The sequence below is a fragment of the Tachysurus vachellii genome, chromosome 25 (genome assembly GCF_030014155.1).
Source record: "Tachysurus vachellii isolate PV-2020 chromosome 25, HZAU_Pvac_v1, whole genome shotgun sequence".
In the NCBI taxonomy this organism is placed as follows: domain Eukaryota; kingdom Metazoa; phylum Chordata; class Actinopteri; order Siluriformes; family Bagridae; genus Tachysurus; species Tachysurus vachellii.
Window position 1 is genome coordinate 1,906,235 of NC_083484.1, and position 24,158 is coordinate 1,930,392.

General features: G+C 38.5%; 1 protein-coding gene across 1 annotated transcript; it reads left to right on the top strand.

Moving 5' to 3' along the window:
- The first annotated feature begins 22,658 nt into the window (after nt 1-22,658).
- crhb (corticotropin releasing hormone b) lies at nt 22,659-24,114 on the top strand. Its single transcript, XM_060861780.1, has 2 exons — nt 22,659-22,778; nt 23,522-24,114. The coding sequence occupies exon 2, from the start codon at nt 23,535-23,537 to the stop codon at nt 24,036-24,038; it is 504 nt and encodes a 167-aa protein (XP_060717763.1). The 5' UTR covers nt 22,659-22,778; nt 23,522-23,534; the 3' UTR covers nt 24,039-24,114.
- Nucleotides 24,115-24,158: the final 44 nt, after the last annotated feature.

A 24,158-nucleotide genomic window follows, 5' to 3' on the forward strand; every position in this document is an offset into this window, starting at 1 on the left:
ATTCATTGACACACAGCTAGTCCTAGTGGAGAAGCCAAGCTGTGATTTTGCATTTAGGAAACGTCTGTGTATTTGTGAATGACATTGTTTTATTTCCAGCCCTGCTAATTAAAGGCAATATTAAGTCTTGCCGTGAAAGTGAGGCTGCTGATGGCTATGGAAATGAGAGCAGGAATGACGCTGCGCCACACGCCTGCAGGTACGGCGATGGTGAGAATCTTAATAAGAACCGAACGAGCGCAATTGCTCAAACAAAAGCTCCTTTTTTTCCACAGAGTGATTGCTTTACATGGTCTTAGTCACATTTCACATGGCAGGAGGGCACATACCTGCACAAAAATGACTAATAATGGCCTAAAGATGACAACACCAAGCTCTAATGGTACAATGACTTCTCACATTCATGATTGCATTATATTCTGAAGTGCACCAACTTTTACTTCCTGACATTGCATAATTGTCACTCCAGGCATGTTTATTATTTAACATCTCCCCTCGCATTACCTTACAGCTGGAGAGTCGTGACTTCACATGCCACAAATCAGCCTTGGGAATACATGCATCCTAGCAAAGGTCACATTGTGTGGATTATGGGATAATCAGTCTTCCGAAGGATCCCACTTTAAAATCTTCAATGAGCATGGATTACCGTGATCCAATAATCACTAAACACACATTGCTGAAAAAACAGCTCCAACCTGAAACACATCAAATATCTTTAGATAAGAAAAAAGATCTTAAACCTGAGCGTTAATGATCAGATTTCATTTGTAGTTCCTAAAAACAGAACTTCTTGTCTCACTCATGTTCCACTCTAGATCAATATCATATTAACAAGTGATCCATTGTAGAAGTAGTGAAGGCATTAGCACATACTCAAAAGCCCCAGACTCAAAAATCCCAGAATGCATTGCAGTCGCTGCCGCATTCACTGCGTCACTGGGTGTACGGTCACTTCTCTCTTATTAAAAAATGCATAAAACGTCCCAGAAATCTGATTTAATCCCCAAAAATCCCCCTCCCAAAACTTTACACTATATCGTTGATGCACCTCACATATTTCCTAAATCCTTCACTCAAAAATTTTCCCTTTATGTTCAAGTTTTAGCTTTTTCACCATTTCATTGTTTTTGGTTTTCTCGTTTTTCGATTCCTATTAGTTTAGATTAAATTTTAGGCCTCTAGCTTTTCCATTATTTTTGCCTCCAGCTCTTTTAGCATATAAAAAACTTCCCCAGAGACTTTCCTCATCATTCTCTCTTAGACATCAGACATGACACAACTGTGCTGAATTATGGCAGAGATGCACACAGTTCGTTTAGTTAACGTTTTCCAAGATGATTAACAGATTTTTACAGATGAAGAGGTGAGAGATCTGGAGAAGTTAAAGCATTAAAGCAGCGCTGCATCGTTCTAAAGTTCGACATAAAGTTCTCACTTCTCTTCTCTTTTTTTCTTCACATTTCCCAGACAGCAGACCGCTAATGTTGGGAACGTAGGGATTAGTTAACCAGAGTGAAAACAAAAACAAAATAAATCTTCACTGTGTGTTAATTACATAAAGATTAATATACAAGTTGTTCAGGGTGGATTTTCCTTTGTGGATGAAACTATGTCCCTGATTCCCTGACCTTCATTTATGTTTTTTTTTAATTAGGTGAAAAAACCTAGAAGCAAATTGAAAAACAATTTCATTACGGCTAATCAGACTGAATCAAAAGTGACATATTTGATAACAGATGTGTTGCCTACATGTATTTATAGTCAAATAAGGAAAAGCCCCAGGGAGCGAGTGTTAGCAAGTCCAAAGAGATGATGAACTAAGGTTGAAATTTTTGGATTTTCCAGCAAGAAACCTTGAGGAATATCATTTTAAAGGAGCTGAAGAAGATCAGTGATTGGAGGCAAAGTGAGCTGAAGAAAGAGAAGCACAAATGAAAAAGAATGCTCATGTAAATTATTAAAGATTATGAGTAAGAAAAAATGATTATTTTTTAAATAAATTAAAGTGCACACGCACACACACACACACACACACACACACACACACACACACACTTTCGGTAAAGTACACAAATCCTGGTCTTAGTTCCATCTGTTCTAAAGATATAGTCTCATGTTTTTCGCTCTAATCTCCATCCACGACATCTGTAGTGTACGTAAGTGTGAGTACTACAGATGACAGTTTCACAAGATTCCTCGTAATGAGAAAAAAAAAAAACAGAAAAACTGGCTTGGGTTTGTAAAATGTTTTGATGTATTTTTTTTTATTAAAAAAAATCTCTAAATCTCTATAACTTGTTTGCTTTTATTTTTTTGAGGAAACTATTCGTAACATACTGAATGTTTTTTTTTTTTACAGTGTTGATCTGGAGTTGTTGGAAAGCTGGAGAAAATTCCAGAAGGAGAGAAACAGTAGGATGACGGTCTTACTCATGACGATGTCACTCGAAATCCTTAAACATGCTGTGGATTTCAATTCACTTTCTATAGTCATGTGCTCGAACACAACAGCTCTCGCTAGACGTTTATTCGAAGTGATGTTAAACAGTGAGGTAAACAGGATTTCTTTGCTTTTTCCGTGACAAGGACTATTGTTTTCTGTACTAATCACGCATATGCTACAGATGCTGTGGTTTTAGATTTGGTTGAAAAATGCCGGAGTTTTCCTTTAAGTTCTAAAACGGAGATGAATCTGGCTGGTGTTAATCAGCACAGTCATGCAATAATACCAAAAAACACCTGAACACATTCCAGTGTTAAATTTTATTTCCTCTGATATTCCTTTCATCCGTGGGAAATTCTGACGTAGTGAGACAAAGGTGGCTATATTTGGACAAAACCAAAGAAGGATGCGGTGTGTTTAGACTTTTCTCAGGAATGTCATTGGTACACACCCAGTACAAGCAACGTTGACCTGAGTTTAAACTGGGATCATCTTCATCCACAAAGTCAGGGAGGATGCAGGATTGGGTAATGAAGCTGATTTCCATGATGATGTGCTCTGTAGCACCAATTAAAATTTATAAACCAATAAAACCAGAGCAGTGCTGTGAGGAGAACTTTTCATCTCAGGGTTTGTATGTATTATACAGCGAAAGTGTGGTGGATGTTCTGAGAAGTGGCAGACACAGAGGAGAGGACGTCTAGGCAGAGAGTGGGAGGAGAGCAGGCACACTGGCTGGACACGTTCCTAGAAATGGCCCAGCATGTGAGCCAGAGTCCTTGAAGTGATATTCCAAAGTGCGTTTTTGCACCACCTTTTTTTCTTTCATGCTTCAGCAGCAGCCGGGTGGTTCATGCTGTGGTCTGGAAAGAATATAACAGAAATGGCAATAAGCCCTAATGGAGGTCATCCCTTAGCCGAGTAACGTGCAGGGCATTGCACCAAATCCAGTGGCACTACTCACTAAGGGAAGCCCTTGGCCACGGTTTCACTCCCTGCGGTTAAAAACCTCACAAATCCGACGCTAATGACGATCCACGGTGTCAGTAAAGCTAACAATGCAGCCTGTAATTATTATTACCCAAGCCACTCGAAGACAAAACAGGAAAATAACAAGTATGTAAATATGAGCCTGTTTGTGTCTGTGGAATTGCAGCCAACTTTGTATCCTCGGCAGTGCAACCCCAGGTTCACACGGACACGTGTATCATTCACGTGTAAAACATGAACCATGCCTTCATCAAATTGGACCACTAATTCTTAGGAGCTCCATTTAGATCTTTCAGAAATTTAGGTCTTGTACGTTACACTGCCTGCTCCTCATTATTTGCTTTATTTAGCCTTGTGAACTGTTTCCAATTTACAGCTGCTTCCTTCCTTTATATTTTCAATGATCAAGAAGGATTTTTCACGCTTTCTTTTTTGTTGTCTTGTTTTTTTTTTTTTTATAGCAAGTAGAGGAGAAGGTATGTACTGTATATATATGCTATAAATAACAAAACTTGCAAAGTTGTAATGAAGAGGAGCGTGAGATTCTCCCGCAAGTAAGTATACAACTACTAAGGATTTTAATTCATAATGTGTATTATTACATTTAATTTTGCTGAACCTTGATGAAATACGCTAGTTCCGTAGCAGCTGTAAATAGCACTTCTTTATCTCTTTATTAAGCTTGTCTTTTTACTGAGAAACCACAAAGCTCAAAACCGTACATAAGGAATGCCTCGTGCTCCATCTTATACATATACACGTATATAGCCTAAAATCAGACATTTAGGAATAAACGGATAACGATGCTGTCAACCCTTCCGAATGTTATCTAAGTCATCTGAATGCTGATTTTTCAGCAGATTTCACGGAAGTCAGACACTAGCTCACACATGTAAGTTAACAGGCTGTAATGTAAGTTTCTCACTGACAGCGTCGCCCAATTAATGAGTGTTTACTTGTGCCGAGTGACGACATCTTCAAGGTGACAGATTGGGAAGATGGGAGCTTTTAACATCAAATCAATCCTTGACACACGCTCATCTGATGCAGTCAGAAGTGACAGGGGCAGACCACAGGGAATCTGCCCAACTCAAACAACTTACTTTTCACCAAATCTTCATTTGACAAGTGACAAACCAGCCCTTTAGGGAAATATGCTGGGGCTATTATGAAGATTCGAACATCCCGAAGGGCCACTCCGTCGCTGATGTTTAAAGCCCAGTTTATTCCACACGCAGACGTTTAGACGCTGGAAGAGCTGAATGAAGCACTGGAGACGATCTTATTTTTGCTTCATTAAGTCATTCTTGTGCTGTCACAGACTCTCAGAAAGGTTTAGAGCAACAAGACATTTTGTATGATCATTTGTGTGAACTTTCTAAGTTACTAATAGGTGAAAAAAAAACACACACAAGTTACCTCATGAGCAGCTGAGAAAGTATCTGTGGTTCCAGAAAAACATTTTCTTAACCCATTATGACATAAGAGTATGTGTTCTAGGGGATCCCCAATTTATTTAAGTGGAACATGTTAAACAGGGTGTGTTATTGTAATAGAGCAGGTAGTGTCTCCAGGGTCTTGGTTCACTGTCTCTCTGGAGTTTCACATGTTCCCCTGTGTCCATGTGGGTTTCTTATGGTTTCTCTCACCTCGTAAAAGCATACTTCTAGTGGATTGGCAACTCTAAATAGCCCCTAGGTTCGATTTGATTCACGGCTCCAGAACCTGTTGAGAAAAAATAAAGCACTTACTGTAGATGAATGAATCATAAAACATCTTAATGCGTCACGTCTTCAAACTGGAGTTTGCTCAGGCTGAGATCAGGCTGTCTGAAAAAGGCAGTCGTTTGGGGGCCAAGCCCTTTATCGTTCATCGTACAAAGCTCAAATGAACAAAAAAATGCTCTCTGTATAATTACTCAGAGAACACTTTTTTAAAAACATGTCTGGATTACCGTTCCGTGATAATCGAGAGAAATTCCAGACGGCGAACTTCAATAACAAAGGAGTGCGCTCATTTGTACTCAGAATGTGGCGCTCATTGTTTTCTTTTTTTCCTTCCATTCCTACAGTTTTATTGAAGGAGAATTTTGCCAAATAATACAAAGTGTTCTGACTTAAAATACAACAACACAACAGGTTTACTAACATGTAGAGTAACCACCAAAACGACAAGAAATCCTGATACACGTCTTCTTCTTCTTATAGTTTAATACTTACTATATTATTTTGCATTGGCTTCCATGTAGTAACTGAATAGAAATGTCATACTGGTTTGAATGATATTTTGTAATTTTATGAGGAAATAATACAAAACGTATTTATATTATTTAAGTTAACTGAAGCTTTTAGTACAGGTCATTATACTGATTACACTGTGCTTTATCCTAAATAAAAAGTACTTCATCCTTTATTGGAGCCAATCACAGGATTCCATACGCCACAGGATACCATACACACTCAAACACAATTTCTTCTTACCTGTAATGTACATTGTACATGTAATGTATATTGCATCTGAACTGTGTCATAGCCAGCTCAAGACTCAAGACAAACTCTGAAAGAATTTAAACTCTCACATACAGTCCAAATGCAGAGATGGGCACCAATTAGTATGACTTGAAGCACAATCCAGAAATGAGAGTGATCACAGAACAGGGCAATTATCTCCCCTGTGGATGCAGACAGGCTACACTGAATGAATGTTCAGTTTATAGGCCTACGTCACCTGGCCTTTGATTCTGGCACCCCGAGTATCGCTGATCAATGCTTGGCTATGATGGATGTGAGGCACGCTGGCCTTGGATCTGACAGCTGCCACATTTGCTAATTGCAGACCCTGCTCACTAAACTATCACTTGGTTGAACATGACAGATGCGTAACAGTGTAAAATCCAGCACCGCTCTTGGTGACTATAAAAAAAATCTGATTTACATGAATGCGCAAAATAGCTATTCTTGCTGCAGAAAGCATTTTTATTTCTTCTGCCTGCTTTTCTCAGGGTTCACACATGATTAAAAGTACTCGGATCAGGATAAGGAGCACTCTGGGGTCATCAAGGACACTGAATTAAATACTGAATTAGAAAAACAGCTGATTTTTTGGAAAAGGCTTGGACATTTAACATATTATGGCATGATGAGATCAAAGCTTGGTCTTTAGTGCCTCTTTAGTTATTTCCTTTATATAAATCAATCCCAGTCATTTTCCTATCTTGCTTTCTCTCTCTCTTTCTCTACCAGCATCTCAGAAAACAAATGTGATGCTCCAGTGATTTAAGCTCCACGATGTCTGCCTCAAAAGGTAGCTAACACCCCCACAATTACTGCAGGGGAATTGCCCTGATTTCATAACCTTCATTTAGGGGAGATGGAAGAGATATTTAACCTTAATGGAGCTGTTGAGAAAAAGATGGGAGGTCTGTAATAATTCAGACTGGGTTTTTATATGATGTCTGTTTGCTTGTTTTTGTTTCAGGGTTAATGGGAGCTGGAGTGGACAAAAAATAGGAAAAATAGAAAAATAGACAGCAGATTTGTCTTTTTGTCTGATTGTTACTTTACTGACTGAAATAAACTGGAACCACGCATTTGTAAAAAAATATTTTATGCCAAATAAACCAGCCAGCTGCCATTTTGCCAATGACAACATACTTAGCTTAGCAAGTATTACTTTCCTAGCAGTATCTAAAGCATTTGACCTTAGTAGCTAGCTTGCTATGCTAAATATGCTATGCTAACCAACATTTGTCTAAGTCGTCATTGTGCTACATATTTTATTGTGCTAACAAGGAGCAGCAGGTTTGATAGCAAGTGAAATATCAAAAGGCTAGTTTACTAGCTATGTTCTTTTTTATACTTTCTAATAAATAAAAAAAAAGCAGTATTTACACTCTGCTGCAAATGGTCAAGTATACACTCCAAGTAGGTTGGACCTCATGAAGGTTCAAATAAAATCTAATTTTAGACTTTTGGAGTCTTTTCTTAGAAAGGAAGCAACAGATTTGAGATTAAAGTTGAAATTCCTGACAGTTTTGTCAAATTTTCATTTACTGTGAGTTCGCTTTGTGAAGAAGACTCTTCTGAGCTTTAGCTTGCTAACGCCATAAACTCAGTAAGTAGTTTATCCTTATGGGTTGCCTAGCAACAGCATTTATTAGCATTTCACTATTTAGTAGGTAATGCTCAATGTAATTATAGTGTAATTGTTGCTGTATGGAGAAGTCTTTTTTTAGTAATAAACCATCATATTTGAAGGAAATGTTGATGTTCTGGACAGTTTTGTCTCATTTCAACTGTCACTTGGCGTTGTAGAATCTATATAGAAGTATTAGCTAGGTAACTCATTAAACTGAGTAGTAGTTTTGTTAGTTTACATATTTCTGGGTTGACTAGAATCAGCCTTCTTGTGGATTTCACCACTTGAACAGCAGACGCATCATGTGTTTGACTTCCAAAACGCGATCCATTTGAAGGTAGTAGAATAAGTGCCGTGTCAGATGCTTACATCTCCCTGTTCTGACTCATGGCCTAGCTAAGAAGTTAAAGTTCTTTCATAAGTGCCACCCCGGTGACGTTTTGACGACACGGCGATGAATTTCCCCACAGTCACCGTCAAAGGTGCAGCAGAGATGGTGCGGACGGCTGAGGCACCTCATTTGCATTCCTACTATAAATAAAAGCCTATGACTCATTGCTTTGAAAAGTGTTCAGAAACACTGCACGCCAACACTTTTCGCTTTACAGTTGTCATTCCGAACCCTCAAGAGCAGCTTTGAATTGGACGCTGGCTTCCATTGTCTCAAGGCTCCTGAATTTCTTGGCAGCGATGGCAGTACATATGCTTTTTCTGTGCAGTTTCTCAGTCTCTTGTTTGCCTTGTGGGCTAAATGCCATCATCCATGAAACAACACACTCCCAAGCAATGCATAATTCCAACTTGCTATTTCTTCTCATTTTCATTGCCACAAATGATGCCTAATTTAGACAGGATTAGAGGAAGGATTTTAACACTTGGTAAGTAGGTCTACCATTTAAAACCTAAATACATAAATCTTGTATATTCATCTTTATAGTGTTGATAAATTTCTAGCTTTGAAATCAAAATGGGAAAAGAAGCAAACTGCTTTTAATTTTTTTTTATGCACTGTGGGTGTGTTTGTGTGTCAAAATTCTATTTTTAATTAATAGAACACTAACACATGTTCAATTGTTTGTCTGTATTATAAAACAAAAAAATAGCTTGCTTTGTTTGAGATGTTCTGAGATGACCGCCCAAAGATAAAAGCTGAACGAACACAAACACAACATGTACTGACCAAAACCCAATAAATACACAAAGGTTTGGTGAAACAGGTGTGATAAAGTTTCCTAGCTCTGAGTCATGGCTTGGCCTTTCGGACTGGTCATCCTTCATCACGGTGGTGAAAGGAGTGCACAGCACAGTCCAATGAACTGCAGTAATGTGGAGAAATCGACAACCTGCTCTTTAATTACCGGAGAAACTCAAACTTCATTCACACTATAAGAAAGTATTCAATGTGAAACTTTAATATGGCTGCTGAGAAGAAAAAAACGGTGGAATAGTTTGTACTTGGAAAGGTTTTGACTTGTCTGAGTTCAGAGATGTCAGTAAGGGACTATAATGAAGGACATAAAGGAAATGAGGTAAGGTTTTGATAACACATTTATTAACCTCATAGCGATGAGAATTTCTATAGCATGGAACTTTTTTAATTATACAAAAGCAAAAACCTCCATTATTTTCCATTATCTCCAAGCTGTTGATTTTGTTATTAATTTTATATTTATTTAGTTGATATAATAATAAGGGGGCACGGTGGCTTAATGGTTGAAACGTTCGCCTCACACCTCCAGGGTTGGGGGTTCGATTCCTGCCTCCGCCTTGTGTGTGTGGAGTTTGCATGTTCTCCCTGTGCCTCGGGGGTTTCCTCCGGGTACTCCGGTTTCCTCCCCCGGTCCAAAGACAAGCATGGTAGGTTGATTGGCATCTCTGGAAAAGTGTCCGTAGTGTGTGATTGCGTGAGTGAATGAGAGTGTGTGTGTGTGCCCTGCGATGGGTTGGCACTCCGTCCAGGGTGTATCCTGCCTTGATGCCCGATGATGCCTGAGATAAGTTCCCCATGACCCAAGGTAGCTCGGATAAGCGGTAGATAATAAATGAATGATATAATAATAATAATCAGATGACATCTTTAACCATGCAGGTTGTCAAACAGCTTCATAAAAGTGGTTTAAATGCAAAACTACTTTAGTCTGAAGATGCATTGGACGTACGTTAAATAGTAAAGGCGATAATATATATTTTTATTTTCAATAGATTGCCACCAGCTCTGTTTAGGAATTATATCACAGAAGGATTAAATTCTAAAATTAAGGTAGATGTTACAAATACACTCCACACAAGGTAAGACAACAGATGGATACTTCACAGAAAAAATGTCTTCATGAATGAACAGTTAGTAAAAAAAAAAACAAGGAATTAATAAATGAATAGGGTAAAAAAAAAATTCCCTGTTTGCTTTGTCATTTATTAATAAAATCCCGTACATGCTCACGTCTGACTCAGAGTAGAGGAGGTCTCATTAAAACTGAATCAATCTTTTAAGAGAAGTCTCTAGTTTGTACCAATGCAGGCCAATGCTTGTTATTCTGTGACATGTTTATGGAACACTCAATAAAAAAATGTTTGATTAATGGCTCTAATTTTTAGTGCGTGCCAAAAAAACAGACCTACTTGCTTTTGTGGCTCTAACGTATACTTGCAATCTGAGGTGGCACAAGCAGTCTTAGTGTGCGTTCTGCAATGACAACAACAACAAAAATGAGGATATCAACTGCTAAGATTTGGTGATTCTTTTTCATTTTTATTTCAGGGAACATATGTGGCACAGAGAAAATTCAATCCTCAGTATTTATTTCCTTCATTTTCTCAGAGTGGAGCAGTTCCTCGTAAGTGAGCAGTCCCTCTTATTGACTCACGAGCGTATATACTGCTCAGATTTTAGATAAAAATGTTTCGTTTTGCGGTGTTAAAAGTGAAAGAAAGCTCAGGGGAGAAATTCTCATAAGCTGTAAAGTTATGTGTCCAGCTCTGTTGGGAAGGACTGACTCATCTTATGAGTGAAGAGGTCTCTAAATCATGCATAAAACCTGACCAGAAAGAGCTTCAGCTCAGGGTTTAGACGGTTCCTCTAATTGATGGGTGTCTTGTGACATCCAGAACAAGATGTCAGCCTTGCATACGGTAGTCACTTACGCTGATGACTTCTTGCAAGTGAAAAATAAACAGTCCACTTAATTTGATGAGAAGGTTGTAATACATCTAAATATCTAAACATCTACCTGTCATGGTGAGAGTATTTTAGTTTGCTTCAGTTGGTTAGATTTTTATTCATGTTTCTATTCACTAAAGATTCCTTTTTGATGCATTCATTCGTTTGTACATCATCTGTTAGCACTATAAACTGGGTAGCTTTGTGGAAACTGGGTAGCTTTGTGGGCATAAGGAGGGATGCTAGTGCATCATGGGACAACATGTACACTTTCAAACACTTATTCACGCCTAATAGAAGTTTGGAGGAGAATGGGGGAACTGGAGAACCATGTGTGAACATGTAACCCAAGTTACCCAAGTTTTCCCAGATCCTGAAGATATGAGCTGGCAACAGTTACCAAAACCTAATCAGTGACTGTGCCACGTGATACCTTTAGTTTTCAATCCAATGGAAAAAATTTACACGATTCTATACACGAATCTACGGAAATGTAAAACGTAAAGAATTGAAAAGAATTTTATTCTTTATCAAATTTTTTTCTGCACATAGCTGTTCATTACCATAACAAACCGACATTACATTACAGGGAAATTCTTTCTTTGACATATCCCAATTTTGGAGGTTAGGGTCACCCATGATATAGCACCAGTGGAGTAGAGACAGTTAAGGGCCCAACAGAGGCAGTTTGGAAGTGCTGGGGCTTGAACCCTGATCTGCCAATCAACAACCCAGAGCCTTATCCAAATGAGCCATCACGGTGTTGGTCATTACTCTTAAAAGTAAAGGATTAATGAAGAACCCAAATTGTGTTTTTTACATTGATACCAATGAAGAATTATTTTTATTTTCCTAAAGAACCTTTCAGTATATGGGTCTTAAAATAACCCCTTTTGTCTTAGTGCCATGAAGAATTTTTTTTTAATCTAAAGAAACTTTTTCCTCTACAAAGGGGATTCTGCGTTATGGAATAGTTTCATGGATGTTAAGGGTACATTATAAAACTGTACATTCTGACAAAGAACCATTAAAGAAACTTCCTTTTTAGGTGTTTGACACATGTATAATGTATGATTATTTACAATCCCACTGATCAAAAGTTTTCCCTTTTGAGTCTAAAGTCTGTCCTTCAATTCCTAAAAAATGTACTTAATTTCTTCAGAAGTAAGAATCATTTGACAAATACAAGATCTAAATAATCTTATTCCATTTATTTCATTAATTGTGTTAATCACACAATCACACATCTTTGCTAAGATACACTTGAGCCAAAAAGTCCTAAAAAGAAACAAAGACAACTGTCCTGAAGCTAATGAACACCAATTAGAGTGGAGGATGAGACAGGAAGGCCTTTATTTAGCTTCACAATCAGCAGCACCTGACTAGTTGTCAAAGGAGCCGCGTAATGATGTGGACGGAGGAGACCGAGGGGACCCTTTCGCATTCCAATTATACAACTCTTTAATGGCACACTACTAAGAATAATTTTCATTGTTCTTCAAACATCCAGCAAGAGTGAAACTCGAACATCAGCTAATTATACACAGCATGGTCTGCATCAGTATCTTCGTCCTGTGACTCCTCTTCTGAAATTCAACTTTTTTTTCATTATTACTCAAAAGTAAGAATGTTTATCAAGGTGTTTTCTCAAAGTGTCTCCTGTAAAGTCCTCACTTTCTCAGATAGCATATGAGTCCTGTTCCATGGAATAATGGCTGAAAACTCATCCAAATTTTTTTGCCAGAACACAGAACACAATTCTGTTGTGATACCATGCCAGCCGTGATACTGACATTACAGCTGGTTTGTTTTCAGCCCAAAATCGAAATGCTGCTCACGCATTAAATATGGCAGGATGCATCTGAGCAGGTTTTGGGCCAGGGTCCAAATGCTGTGAAAGCTTTAAAGCCAGCAGGATCATCAGATTAATAAAAGTCAAGGTATTGTAAGGTCAGGAGACATCGACTTTTACCTCCAGGGCCACAGTTTAGGAACATCATATAAAACCAAAAGAACATCATATTACTCAGATGAATAATAAGGAACAATGAGTAAAGCAGAACGAAACAGACAGAATAATTTTTTAGTTGTAAATGTACACTTATGTATGCTACCATGACTCATCAGCAGACATACACACATTTTGATCCTAACAACAATCTTTTATTTTTTTTAAATGTGTTGAAGAAGCGGGGGGCACGGTGGCTTAGTGGTTAGCACATTCGCCTCACACCTCCAGGGTTGGGGGTTCGATTCCCGCCTCCGCCTTGTGTGTGTGGAGTTTGCATGTTCTCCCCGTGCCTCGGGGGTTTCCTCCGGGTACTCCGGTTTCCTCCCCCGGTCCAAAGACATGCATGGTAGGCTGATTGGCATCTCTGGAAAAATTGTCTGTAGTGTGTGATTGCGTGAGTGAATAAGAGTGAGTGTGTGTGTCCTGCGATGGGTTGGCACTCCGTCCAGGGTGTATCCTGCCTTGATGCCCGATGACGCCTGAGATAGGCACAGGCTCCCCGTGACCCGAGGTAGTTCGGATAAGCGGTAGAAGATGAGTGAGTGAGTGAGTGAGTGTTGAAGAAGCCAGTTTGAAAGATTTTATACATTAAAAAAAAGTCAACTGAAAAGGAAAGTTCCTGAAAATTCCTAAAGAAAGAGTCAGCTGGAAGAGTGAAAAAGAGGTCGACCTTGAAAGGAATGAACTTCGCAGCATGTCACTGGCATGCTTGGCCACAGAATGTGAAGATGAGTAAAACCACTTTCTGTTAATTGTATATTTATCGGTCCCAGGCTGTGCGTTGGCTGCTGACATTAAAAGCTAGTTTAAAACATCAATAAGACATCAGTAACTTTATCATTTATTATTGCATGCTGATCTACGAAGGCGTACAGTAGAATCTCCCAAACCCCTTCCCATACCAAAACGCTGCCTCTGCCTAGTGAGAAACAAGCAACCTTGAACAAGCACAAAAAAGACCAAGCAACCGAGAAATTAACTCTAGTGAGAACAAAGAGAGAAAACAAACTGGCAAAACATTAGCAAACTAGTGATAGAAAACAAACTAGTAAGAAACAGCTAATCTTACAAGCAACAATTAATCTAAACCTAATGAGCAAAAGAAAACCTAGCAAATGAAAGCATCCTTGCAAGACAAAACTAGAAAGTATATGGAGTGAAATTTAACCTATAGTGAGCACAGCTAATGTGCTTAGGAATTTTGGTGACAACGCTGTCAATCAAGTGATCTTATTATAATATTAGACCACACCCACTCAGTGAGTTCTCAGTTCTTATTGTTTGCATAGTGTTTCTATCATCTTTCCATTTTGCTTCTTTGCTGTTTGTCATTTACAGAAAAAAACACTTACAGAAAATGGAAACGTTCTTGCTAACAATTGAACCACTTTCTTTTGGCCCACAACACTGTTGTTATTTCCACAGATTGTCTGCTCTCTGGACGTTGACGCTGAAAGAATGATTTCTACCGACAGAAAAATTTATATAAAAATATGTTTCAGGTTTCACAACATTTCATATTGACTGATGTTATATTGTAAGCTTTTGTCAACCAAAATAGAAAAAATTAAATAAAAAGAAACAGGAGTATAATTGCCAAAAATCTGACAAAAGTCTACATATTATAGAAATTGACACTTAATATGTACAGATTTCATATAAATTAATTATTTTCACTTGATTTCTCCTATAATTTATTAAATTTATTTATTTATTTATGTTTACACAATTAATTTATTGCCACATGTGATAGTTAGGCGTGATTCATTTATTTTGTCCACATTAGTATTTTACGCCTGAATCATTTATTTTCACAAGTTGATGTTTCACATGTAGGACATTTGGTATTATTAATCACATATTATTCACTAGGTGTTGTTCAACACTACATGCTGAAAAGAACAGTACGTGTGAAGCGTATGCGAGTTGTCTAGTTAGTCTCTGGTGAAGAGAATTGAGAGAGGACATATAATTGTTTAAAACGGGGAGGCTGCACAAATTGATGAAATATGCAGGAGAACGAGAGAGCCAAGTGTATTTCATGCCCTTTATCACTCAGAGAGACTGTGTGTGTGTGTGTGTGTGTGTGTGTGTGGGAGGGTACAGCCGGTGACAGGACCCAGCTGCACGCTTCGTGCTTGCTCATGCTGCAAAAGGCCACAAAACATTGATTGCGTGTCACATGGACCTGATCAAGGAACAGCCAGATGATACATTCACAACGACGTTACACTGACTACTTACTTAGTTAGAGACGTTTTGCTATACAGCTGTTTTCATTGGCAAATGCTGGGCTGGGGAATTGAGTCAATCCTAATTTTATTTGCATTATGTGTTTAAACAACATAAAGACAGAAAAAGAATTCAGTTCAAATCAAACATCTAAAAAAGTTAATTTGGAAAGAATTAAAAACATTTTTTTAATCTCCTTGAAAAAAAAACAACTGAGGAAACTTGCACCAAATTTACACAAGGCAGAAAATAATCTCAGTTGATTTCAAAACACGATCAAACACAATCATTTAATTAGATGTTACGCCGAGGAGCTAGCTAATGAAGCGTCAGGATTAGTAACTGTGATGTGAGAAGGAAGGGAAAAAATGACTTGTTGGGGAACTACTTTTTTGTGGATGGAGGAAAAGCTGTTTGAAAAAGTTCAGAACTCTGCTTACTTTTTTTTCTTCATTTTTTTCTATATAAACTGTCATATAGAAGCAATTAAACACTGAAGGTTGTGTATATATATATATATATATATATATATATATATATATATATATATATATATATATATATATATAGAGAGAGAGAGAGAGAGAGAGAGAGAGAGAGAGAGAGAGAGTTGCAGCTCTTTAGAGAATGCATCAACTTGTTGCTGGGATTCTTTCTTTAAAATTAAAAAGAAAAGTAAGATATTTTTCACTTGAGAAAATCTACTTAATCAACTTGACTGTTTTTTTTACTCTGAACAAAGATGTCATCTTTTTCAGTGTATTTATGAAAACACAATATACTTTTTTTTTTTTTTCATCTTTTTCTTTGTATAACATTTTGAGAATCTGAATTTGAGAACAGGACTAGAAAATATAAGCTCTATTCCAGCTGTGTGTTTTCAGTGAAAATCAAAACCTATTTGAATTCTGATTATAAATTAAAGTTAATTAAAGGTTTGAAGTTTATGAAGCTTACCTTGTAACATCAGAGCAACTATTCAACATTCCTTATTTATTCTTTCCTTAAATACTCTCTCTCTGTCTCTCTCTCTCTTTCATTCTCTCTCTCTCTCTCTCTCTCTCTCTCTCTCTCTCTCTCTCTCTCTCTCTCTCTCTGTCTCTCTCTCTCTCTCTCTCTCTCTCACACACACACACACACACACACACACACACACCCTTTTCCTATCATTATTTCCATTTCTATAACCCTTTCTTTCTTTCTTTCTTTCTTTCAAATTTGTCACTTTTTAAAAATCTTCTTCCTTTCTGTTTTCTAACTTTATATCTGTATTACTCATATTTTTTCATGTCTGTCCCTTTTATTTACTTTTTTGCACTCATTACTATAAATCCTCACCCCGCCCTTTCATGCTTTCTACTTTCTTCCATTCTCTCTCTCTCTCTCTCTCTCTCTCTCTCTCTCTCTCTCTCTCTCTCTGCGCTGGCTTTTATATCTCTTACTCACACTCTCTAAGGCTTACCTTCTTTCTTTCTTTCTTTCTTTCTTTCTTTCTTTCTTTCTTTCTTTCTTTCTTTCTTTCTTTTTTTCAGCTCACTGCATGCCCTATATATTTTGTCCAAACTAATATAACAAAATTCCAAGCGAGTTATGAATGAGTGTAAACCTGAGCTGCGCTGATGATCATTTTCATCAAAGCAGACGTCATGACTACATTTCTGTGTATATGGGTCAGCTGTAGTTCTCCTCTGACCCACATATGAAGTGAATGTGCAGGACTGTGGGTTTTGCCAATCAGAGCTCAGTAAAGGTTACATGAACAGACGTGAGGGTATTTTACAATGATTGTGACCCAGATTTAGTGGCGATTGCTTGAAGAAAATCATTCAGAAATAAAGTTGTAGCTTACGTTTTGAGTCCACTTTTCAGTTGAACACAAACCAATATGTCATAATATATGTTCAGACCACTATTTCTGTCTTTGTGCTTACAGTAGAAGTTAAAACTATAAATGCAATTAAACTTATAATGTTAAAAAATTTAAAAAAATATAATGTGTTTTCCCGCCTCCACCTTGTGTGTGTGGAGTTTGCATGTTCTCCCCGTGCCTCGGGGGTTTCCTCCGGGTACTCCGGTTTCCTCCCCCGGTCCAAAGACATGCATGGTAGGTTGATTGGCATCTCTGGAAAATTGTCCCTAGTGTGTGATTGCGTGAGTGAATGAGAGTGTGTGTGTGCCCTGCGATGGGTTGGCACTCCGTCCAGGGTGTATCCTGCCATGATGCCCAATGACGCCTGAGATAGGCACAGGCTCCCCGTGACCCGAGGTAGTTCGGATAAGCGGTAGAAGATGAATGAATGAATAATGTGTTTTCCTAACACAGGGCCTTGTTTTATCATGAGTAATAATTCATAATGGTATAATATTGTATAAGTATCAAAAAGGAGAAGGAGATGTCTATTTAGCATTAATGGAAGGAGTCTCCAGTGTCAGAGGTAAAGCTGTAACTTTACGTTTATGACTGAAAGAAAGTCTTCGGAACAGAAGAGAGGATAATAAATGCGTCATACATTTGCACAAGACTCAAGACTTGCTTATCATTTAAATCTGTGTACACCCTCTACACATAACAAATACACTGTTTATTTTGGAGAATGCTTTGTAGCACTTTCTTCAAATCAGATGAATGCTACACAGTCAGATTTATTTTTAGCATCTTTCTTATTTTGGGATAAAAAAAAAGCGGAGTTGCAGCGGAGTCTAACAGGAAGTTGCAGGGCTGTGTTAACTAATGCATCTGCTGAGATGAAAATAGGATTTATGCTCAGCAGGATGATGAATGATGGTGATGAATAAGGCTTGGGGAACGGTGCTTGTAATTGTCATGTGTTTTTTATGGTGCACAATCTCAGCAGGTTTCAGACAGTTGGAGTGGCATCATGGCTTCAGACTGCAGTGGGATCGCTAACCTGTATGATCACCTCTGACCATAATTGATCTTTTTTATATATATACTACACACACACACACACACACACACACACACAAGTTTGGTTACTAGTGGACCAAAAATGTCAGTTTGCTTCATTTCATCCAGTCATCTGCAGCAAAGACGTTTCCATAGAGCAGGAAAAAATAAGGTATGTTATCCTAAAATGCACTGAAAAGGGGTCACTTCTCTACATGTATTGGTTAACGAGTTCCACCCAGGTAGCAGTCCTTTCACAAAGAGCTACACTGGAAGCGTAGAAATCACTCTAATTCCTGAGGGATTCTCAGGAAGTTTAACTGACACTAATGTTTAACGGTTTGCAGAATGATTTCCACATGAACGTCATGAACTGTAGACCCCAATCAGAATCAAGGCCCTCAGGTAATCCTTATAGTCTGAAAACATGATTAAACACGCCTTTGAAGCAGCGAGTAATTTCGGAATAGAAAGTTAGCTTGCATTAGAAAATTATTGTAGCGGTGATACCTTAGAGAACGGAGTACGTCAGTGATAAAGTTGACATCAAGGTGTCACCAGTCCCTTAACACCTTAAACATTTACAAGCCTGCATGGCATTACAGGAGATTCGCGTCATCTTCTAGCTGTCAAAGATTTCTAGCTTGGTGAACATGTTGTCCCCTTTCAGTTTTCCAATGGTGGCTGGAATGGTCTACTCATAGCCATGACATATGTCTGTTTAAATATCTTTAAAATACCATTTCCATTGCTATAATGCTAACAGTCATTATTTTTACTCTTACAATAAAGTCTTACAATACTGTTGAGCTAACATGATCTTTTATAAATCTGTAGAAGTTTTATAAAGAGTTCCTGCAGGTATCAGGTGTAAAATATCACAATTGTCATTGGAATGTTTATGGGATTCACTCATTCATACCTAATTTTGTCTTTTAACTCTCTTAATCTAGGAATGATTGACTGTAAAAACTGTATGGCATTAACGTTTGCACATTATTATTGCTGATTTTACTTGAAACTTACTTGCATTTTAATTCAATTATTTGCCTTAAGACGAGATCTCGGTTAGGCTAAAAAGCACTGGAGTACTGATATATTTATTCTGTCGTCTTTGTGCGATGTTGAGGATTTATGCCCTCGCTGTCACATAAGGACAACCGAATATATTGCAAGCCCTAAATCATAAACAGATTTATTAGCTATTGTGCCGAAGAACAGTTATTGGTTCTGTCTTTTTGTACAGGTTTCGGTGTACCTTTAAAACTTGGTGAATGCAAGCATAAATCCAATATTGTGAGTACTATGGATTCAATTAGCCTTCTCAGGCCATACGACCTAGCAGTCCTTTGAGCTGACAGATGAGCCCTTTGGTTGAGTCAGGACCAGAAAGATTAGCAGGACTCGCAAGCCTTTTTAAGGTCGCATTTATAATGTCAACAAGGTTTATTGATATTCAGCTTCAGTTGACCAAAAGAAAGAGTGTACTTTAACAAAGTACCTATTTAATCCAATGCAATTACCAGAGGATAAAGTGGCCGAGCTGGGAGCAGACTTAGACTGAAACAGTTTTGCATTGACTATCAATAGCTTCTTAAAGCTCATTACCCTCTGCGTTTGTCAATCCGAATCGGGTTTCTTTTCTGTGTTTAGACCTTGTTAAGACACAAGCATGCGATGTACCTGATGGACCTCTAATGTATCATTCCTGATGCCGTTTCTGCATAATGGCATTGATTTGAAGCCTCTGTGACATCGATGACCAACAGCAAAGTGTCGTGCGTTTCAGTCAAAAACCTTTAGCGTCTCACAGCAGGCGCTGAAGAAGAAAAAAATTTGCACGACTCATTTTTGGAACACTTAAGCTTTTGACCCCGGTGTTTGATTTTTGATCCTCTGTGCAATATATCAAAATGAACTCTCCCACACATGGCTAAAAGCAATAAATCTGACATAGAAATATATTTCCAATGGATGTGGAGGGGCGTTAAATTTCCTTTTGAGCTCAGAAGGAAACAACAGGAGGCTGCATACTAGGCGTTGAAAAAATTAATAATTAATTTACAGGAGTGATTCACTGGGGGTAAGTTTGAGTGAATTAACTCAAAACTTTTTTGACAGACTAGCTCAGCTAAAGATCCATAAATAGAACTAAGATGGCTGCTGCCTTCTGCACCTGTCAGCTCTGGCTTTAGATGGATGCGGTCATTATCCTTAATAACATCATTCTCAAGATGAATTCACTTTTTTCCCTTGTTGTTTGGCTCCATTATCCCTAGGGTTCTTCAACAAAACTAAAGTGTAATTACCTTTTAGATTTTTTTTTCTTTTATCTTACAGAACGATATAGAAAGATATTGCAGGAAGAAATATCTGACTCTCGTGTAATTGTTAAGTTGTGAGCGGAAGTGTGCATAGGAACAATATGCTTGTGGCATTAACGCACAAGAAATTGTTATTAAAAACAATAAAATAAAAAACAGGCTTCCTTTGAAGAAGGGAAAAACAATGCGTACGTTCCCTGATATTCCTGTCAACAGACAAGTCTGTGAAGCTGGGTGAAGGCACAAGATCACCCGTCTGACAGTCTGAGGGCATTTATGAAGCAGCTCAGGTCAAGGTGCTCCATCTTCATGCCTCCCTCCTGGACCAGGCTGAATCAAAGGGAAGGAGAAAGACAGCGACGGTAGACAGCAATGACGTTGTCCTGCTTCTCTGCATCTGTAATGAATCTCAGAAGCTCAGGCTGTTCTCTCGCTTGATGACTGACAGGCTGCAAAGTTTGCCAAGATTTTCCATACCCAATGTTGATAAGTCCTGTTTCAGTTTAGTCAAGCCTTAAGTGACTTGAATATTTTATAACCTCCATCAACAAACACTTGTTCTGGAGAATTACTATAGCATGAATGACTTTGTTCTGCTGTGTGCAAGAAAAACATGCCTAAGTTCTTATTTTAATCTTCAACCTTAACCTTAAATTCAACCCATAATCGAATAACAAGCACAATCTCTTAACTATTAATAGCGATCATGTTTTATTTATGCAGCGCCTTTCTCAAAATTGAGGTCACAACAACGTCTTGAAACCAAACACAATCTTACACAGCAAGACTGGGATTGAGGTAATTCGAGTGTAAGCTATTGTCAACTTCAGAATTATTGGCACCCTTTAAGAAAATGGGCAAACGGATTGTTAATATAAACAGTACATACAATGATTTAGATTTGCTCTAAATATCTAGTCACCTTTGACCAAATATGAGGTTGAGATATTTTAAAACTCCTGCATTATCCATCACAGTGATGGTCACGGTTATGCCAAAATCGGCATTCAAATACATTACCTATCAGTCACATGACCTTGTCACATGTGCCACTGATTACTCACACGTGTTTCATGTCATTCCCCATTAGCACTACATTAAAGTTTTGGTTTTTGTGTTCACGTGTCACCGTATGTGCCACAGTCCACAAACAGTTTAAATATGATTAAGCACAATCAGCAGCATTATGAAAAGTCTGAAACAGATCATGAGAAGAGTCACAGAGGAGGCAAAGAAGACACCAAAAATCAACCTTTGAACAGAATTACGGGTTATTATTAATTTCTACAAATCATCAAACAGGCATCACCTGAACAGCTTCTGAATGTTTGCCAAACGAAGTACAATATTTTACACTCTGGAATGTATGATGAAGACACATGAACTCCATTATTCATTTTGGTCCAAACAAGGTTTGGTGGTCATTGTTGATGCGTTTTTTTCTAGTAGTCCAGGAACTCTTGGAAAATTTAGTTGCGTCATGAAATTCCGTAATATTTAAGTTCTCTCTTCCAGGAAGTTAATAAGAGGTCAAGTATGTTCACTCCAAACGTACCACGCATTCAATTCAATGCAGAGGTCATTACAGGACACAAAATGAGTTCCAAAATTCAAGTTCATTCATTCATTCATTCATCTTCACTAGCACTTTATCCTGATTGTGGTCTCTGTAGATCGCAGAGTGCAAGACAGGAGAATTCTTCCAGGACATGACAAATACACACATATTCACACACTGATTCACACCTTGGGCCAATTAATTTGCACTCAGTCCACCTACTGGCATGCTTTTGTCCGGTGGGACAGACCCAGAGATCTTGGATGAATGATATTAACCTATTTATGAAATATGTTTATTACAAAGACAAACTATACAAGGAGAAAAGCATCTTCTAAGAGCATGTCACGAATCTTCAATTTAACACAATTAATTACACTGTCTGATTTACTGCGAAATCTTGTAAGGAATTAATTACTCCAATTAAACCCACTTAGAATGTGTTTTTATAAACAGTGATGAATATTCATTCATCTTTTTGCAAGAGTTTCCAATTAAAATGTTAGAACCATTGCACCAGGGATAGAAGGATGGTCTTGGATATTTGAATGTATATATGGACTCAGTAAAACCGTTAAAAGTCCAGTTCATATTCAGTACTTCAATAAGAAATAGAGGGAAAAAAGAGCTTTTCTGCATGGGAAGGTGTAAAATTTGACACGACATTCATTCTTCTTACTTGAACTTTTCTATACTACATCTTACTTTATGAGACAAACACACACACACACACACACACTCTCTCTCTCGCTCTCACACACAAACACACACCTCGATGACTCATTCAGATTGCAAGCAACTGCTCTCTTACGTTCATTCAGGTCCACTTGTTATCCAGTGCGCATGCGCAAAGACTATATAAACCCAAACTCCAGTCCCTTCTCTGAAGAAGTCACCAAACTCAAATCTTCAATATCTTGACAGAGAACAGCTGGGGCTGAAGAGTAGCGTAGATCAAGTTTAAAAGGTTTTAAAACAGAATTCTTCCCGCGGATATATCATTTGCGCATACAAGGTACGCAAATTTACTTCAAGAAGCTCTTTTTTTAAATTAAGTCTATTATTCTTGTGTAAAATGAATGAATGTAACAGGATGATGAGATTTTGGTGCTTTATTGAGTAAGGTATAGTCTACACAGGTGCCAAAGATGGTGCGTAAAACTGGCAAGGATATTTGCGTCCTGGATAGTATATTACAGTACTAAGTAGTAAAGTACATCAAAGGTGAGTTTGCCAGATGTGCCGTATTATTCTGACATAGTACTGAGTAAAAAAAAGCCGTTTCTACTTCCCTAAGGGATATTTTGTTGTTTTGGACATTTGACAATTGTTATTCGTGTCACAAATAGTGAAGAACTGAAGAATCGTTTCAATGCTTACTGGTTAGGCAGGTAAATGAGTTTTTTAATATGAAAGTATAATTAACCTGCATATTCGGAAGAAAGGTAAATAGTAATATGTACCTAGCACTTGTAAATTTCCCTTGTATGTTATGTACCGTTAAAAAGATTGAATGTACATAGTGTGTAATTACATTCTAGAATAAAGCGCGTAAGATACATTAAATACACCTTCTGGCGGTGCACAAGGTGTACGCGTAACGGTACCATCCCAAAGACAAGGTACAAACTAGCACCATCTTACTCATTAACTCTTCCCAACTTTTGATATAAAAAGTAAATCAAAATTTCACGTCAAACCGCAGCGCGCATTTGACCATAAGCGTGCGCGTAATTGTGGTTGTTTTTCCTCCCACAGAATCCCCTCGGCAATGAAGCTCCACTTTCTCGTCACTACCGCCGCAGCTCTGCTCGTTGCTTTTCCACCACGTATGAACGAGTGCCGAGCAGTGGACGGTCCTGACCAGCGAGCCTCCCTCTCCGCCAACGCGCTCGAAGAGGAGGAAGACCAGAGGCGCACACGGCCCATTTGGGCACGGCTGGGAGAGGAATACTTCATCCGGGTGGGCAACGGGAATAAGCGCGAGCGTGAGTTCGAGCCTGAGACGCGCCCCGAACCGGCGTCTGCGGTGTTCAAACGCGCTCTGCAGCTAAGGCTCACACAGCATCTGCTCCGCGAAGAGGACGAGGTCGCCGAGGCGGCCCGCGGGCTGCGCGACGCCCCCGCAGAGAGACCACGCCGCGCCGAGGAGCCGCCCATCTCCCTGGACCTGACCTTCCACCTGCTGCGGGAGGTGCTAGAGATGGCAAAGGCCGAGCAACTCGCGCAGCAGGCGCACAGCAACCGGAAAATGATGGAGATTTTCGGCAAGTAGCCTTAGATCTGACAAAGAGGATTTTTTTTTTTTTTACATTTAGCACAAACCATAACATCCTGTACCACAGTGCTGCTTTTCCATCCTAATGTATTTATATATTGTATTATTTATTTGTAG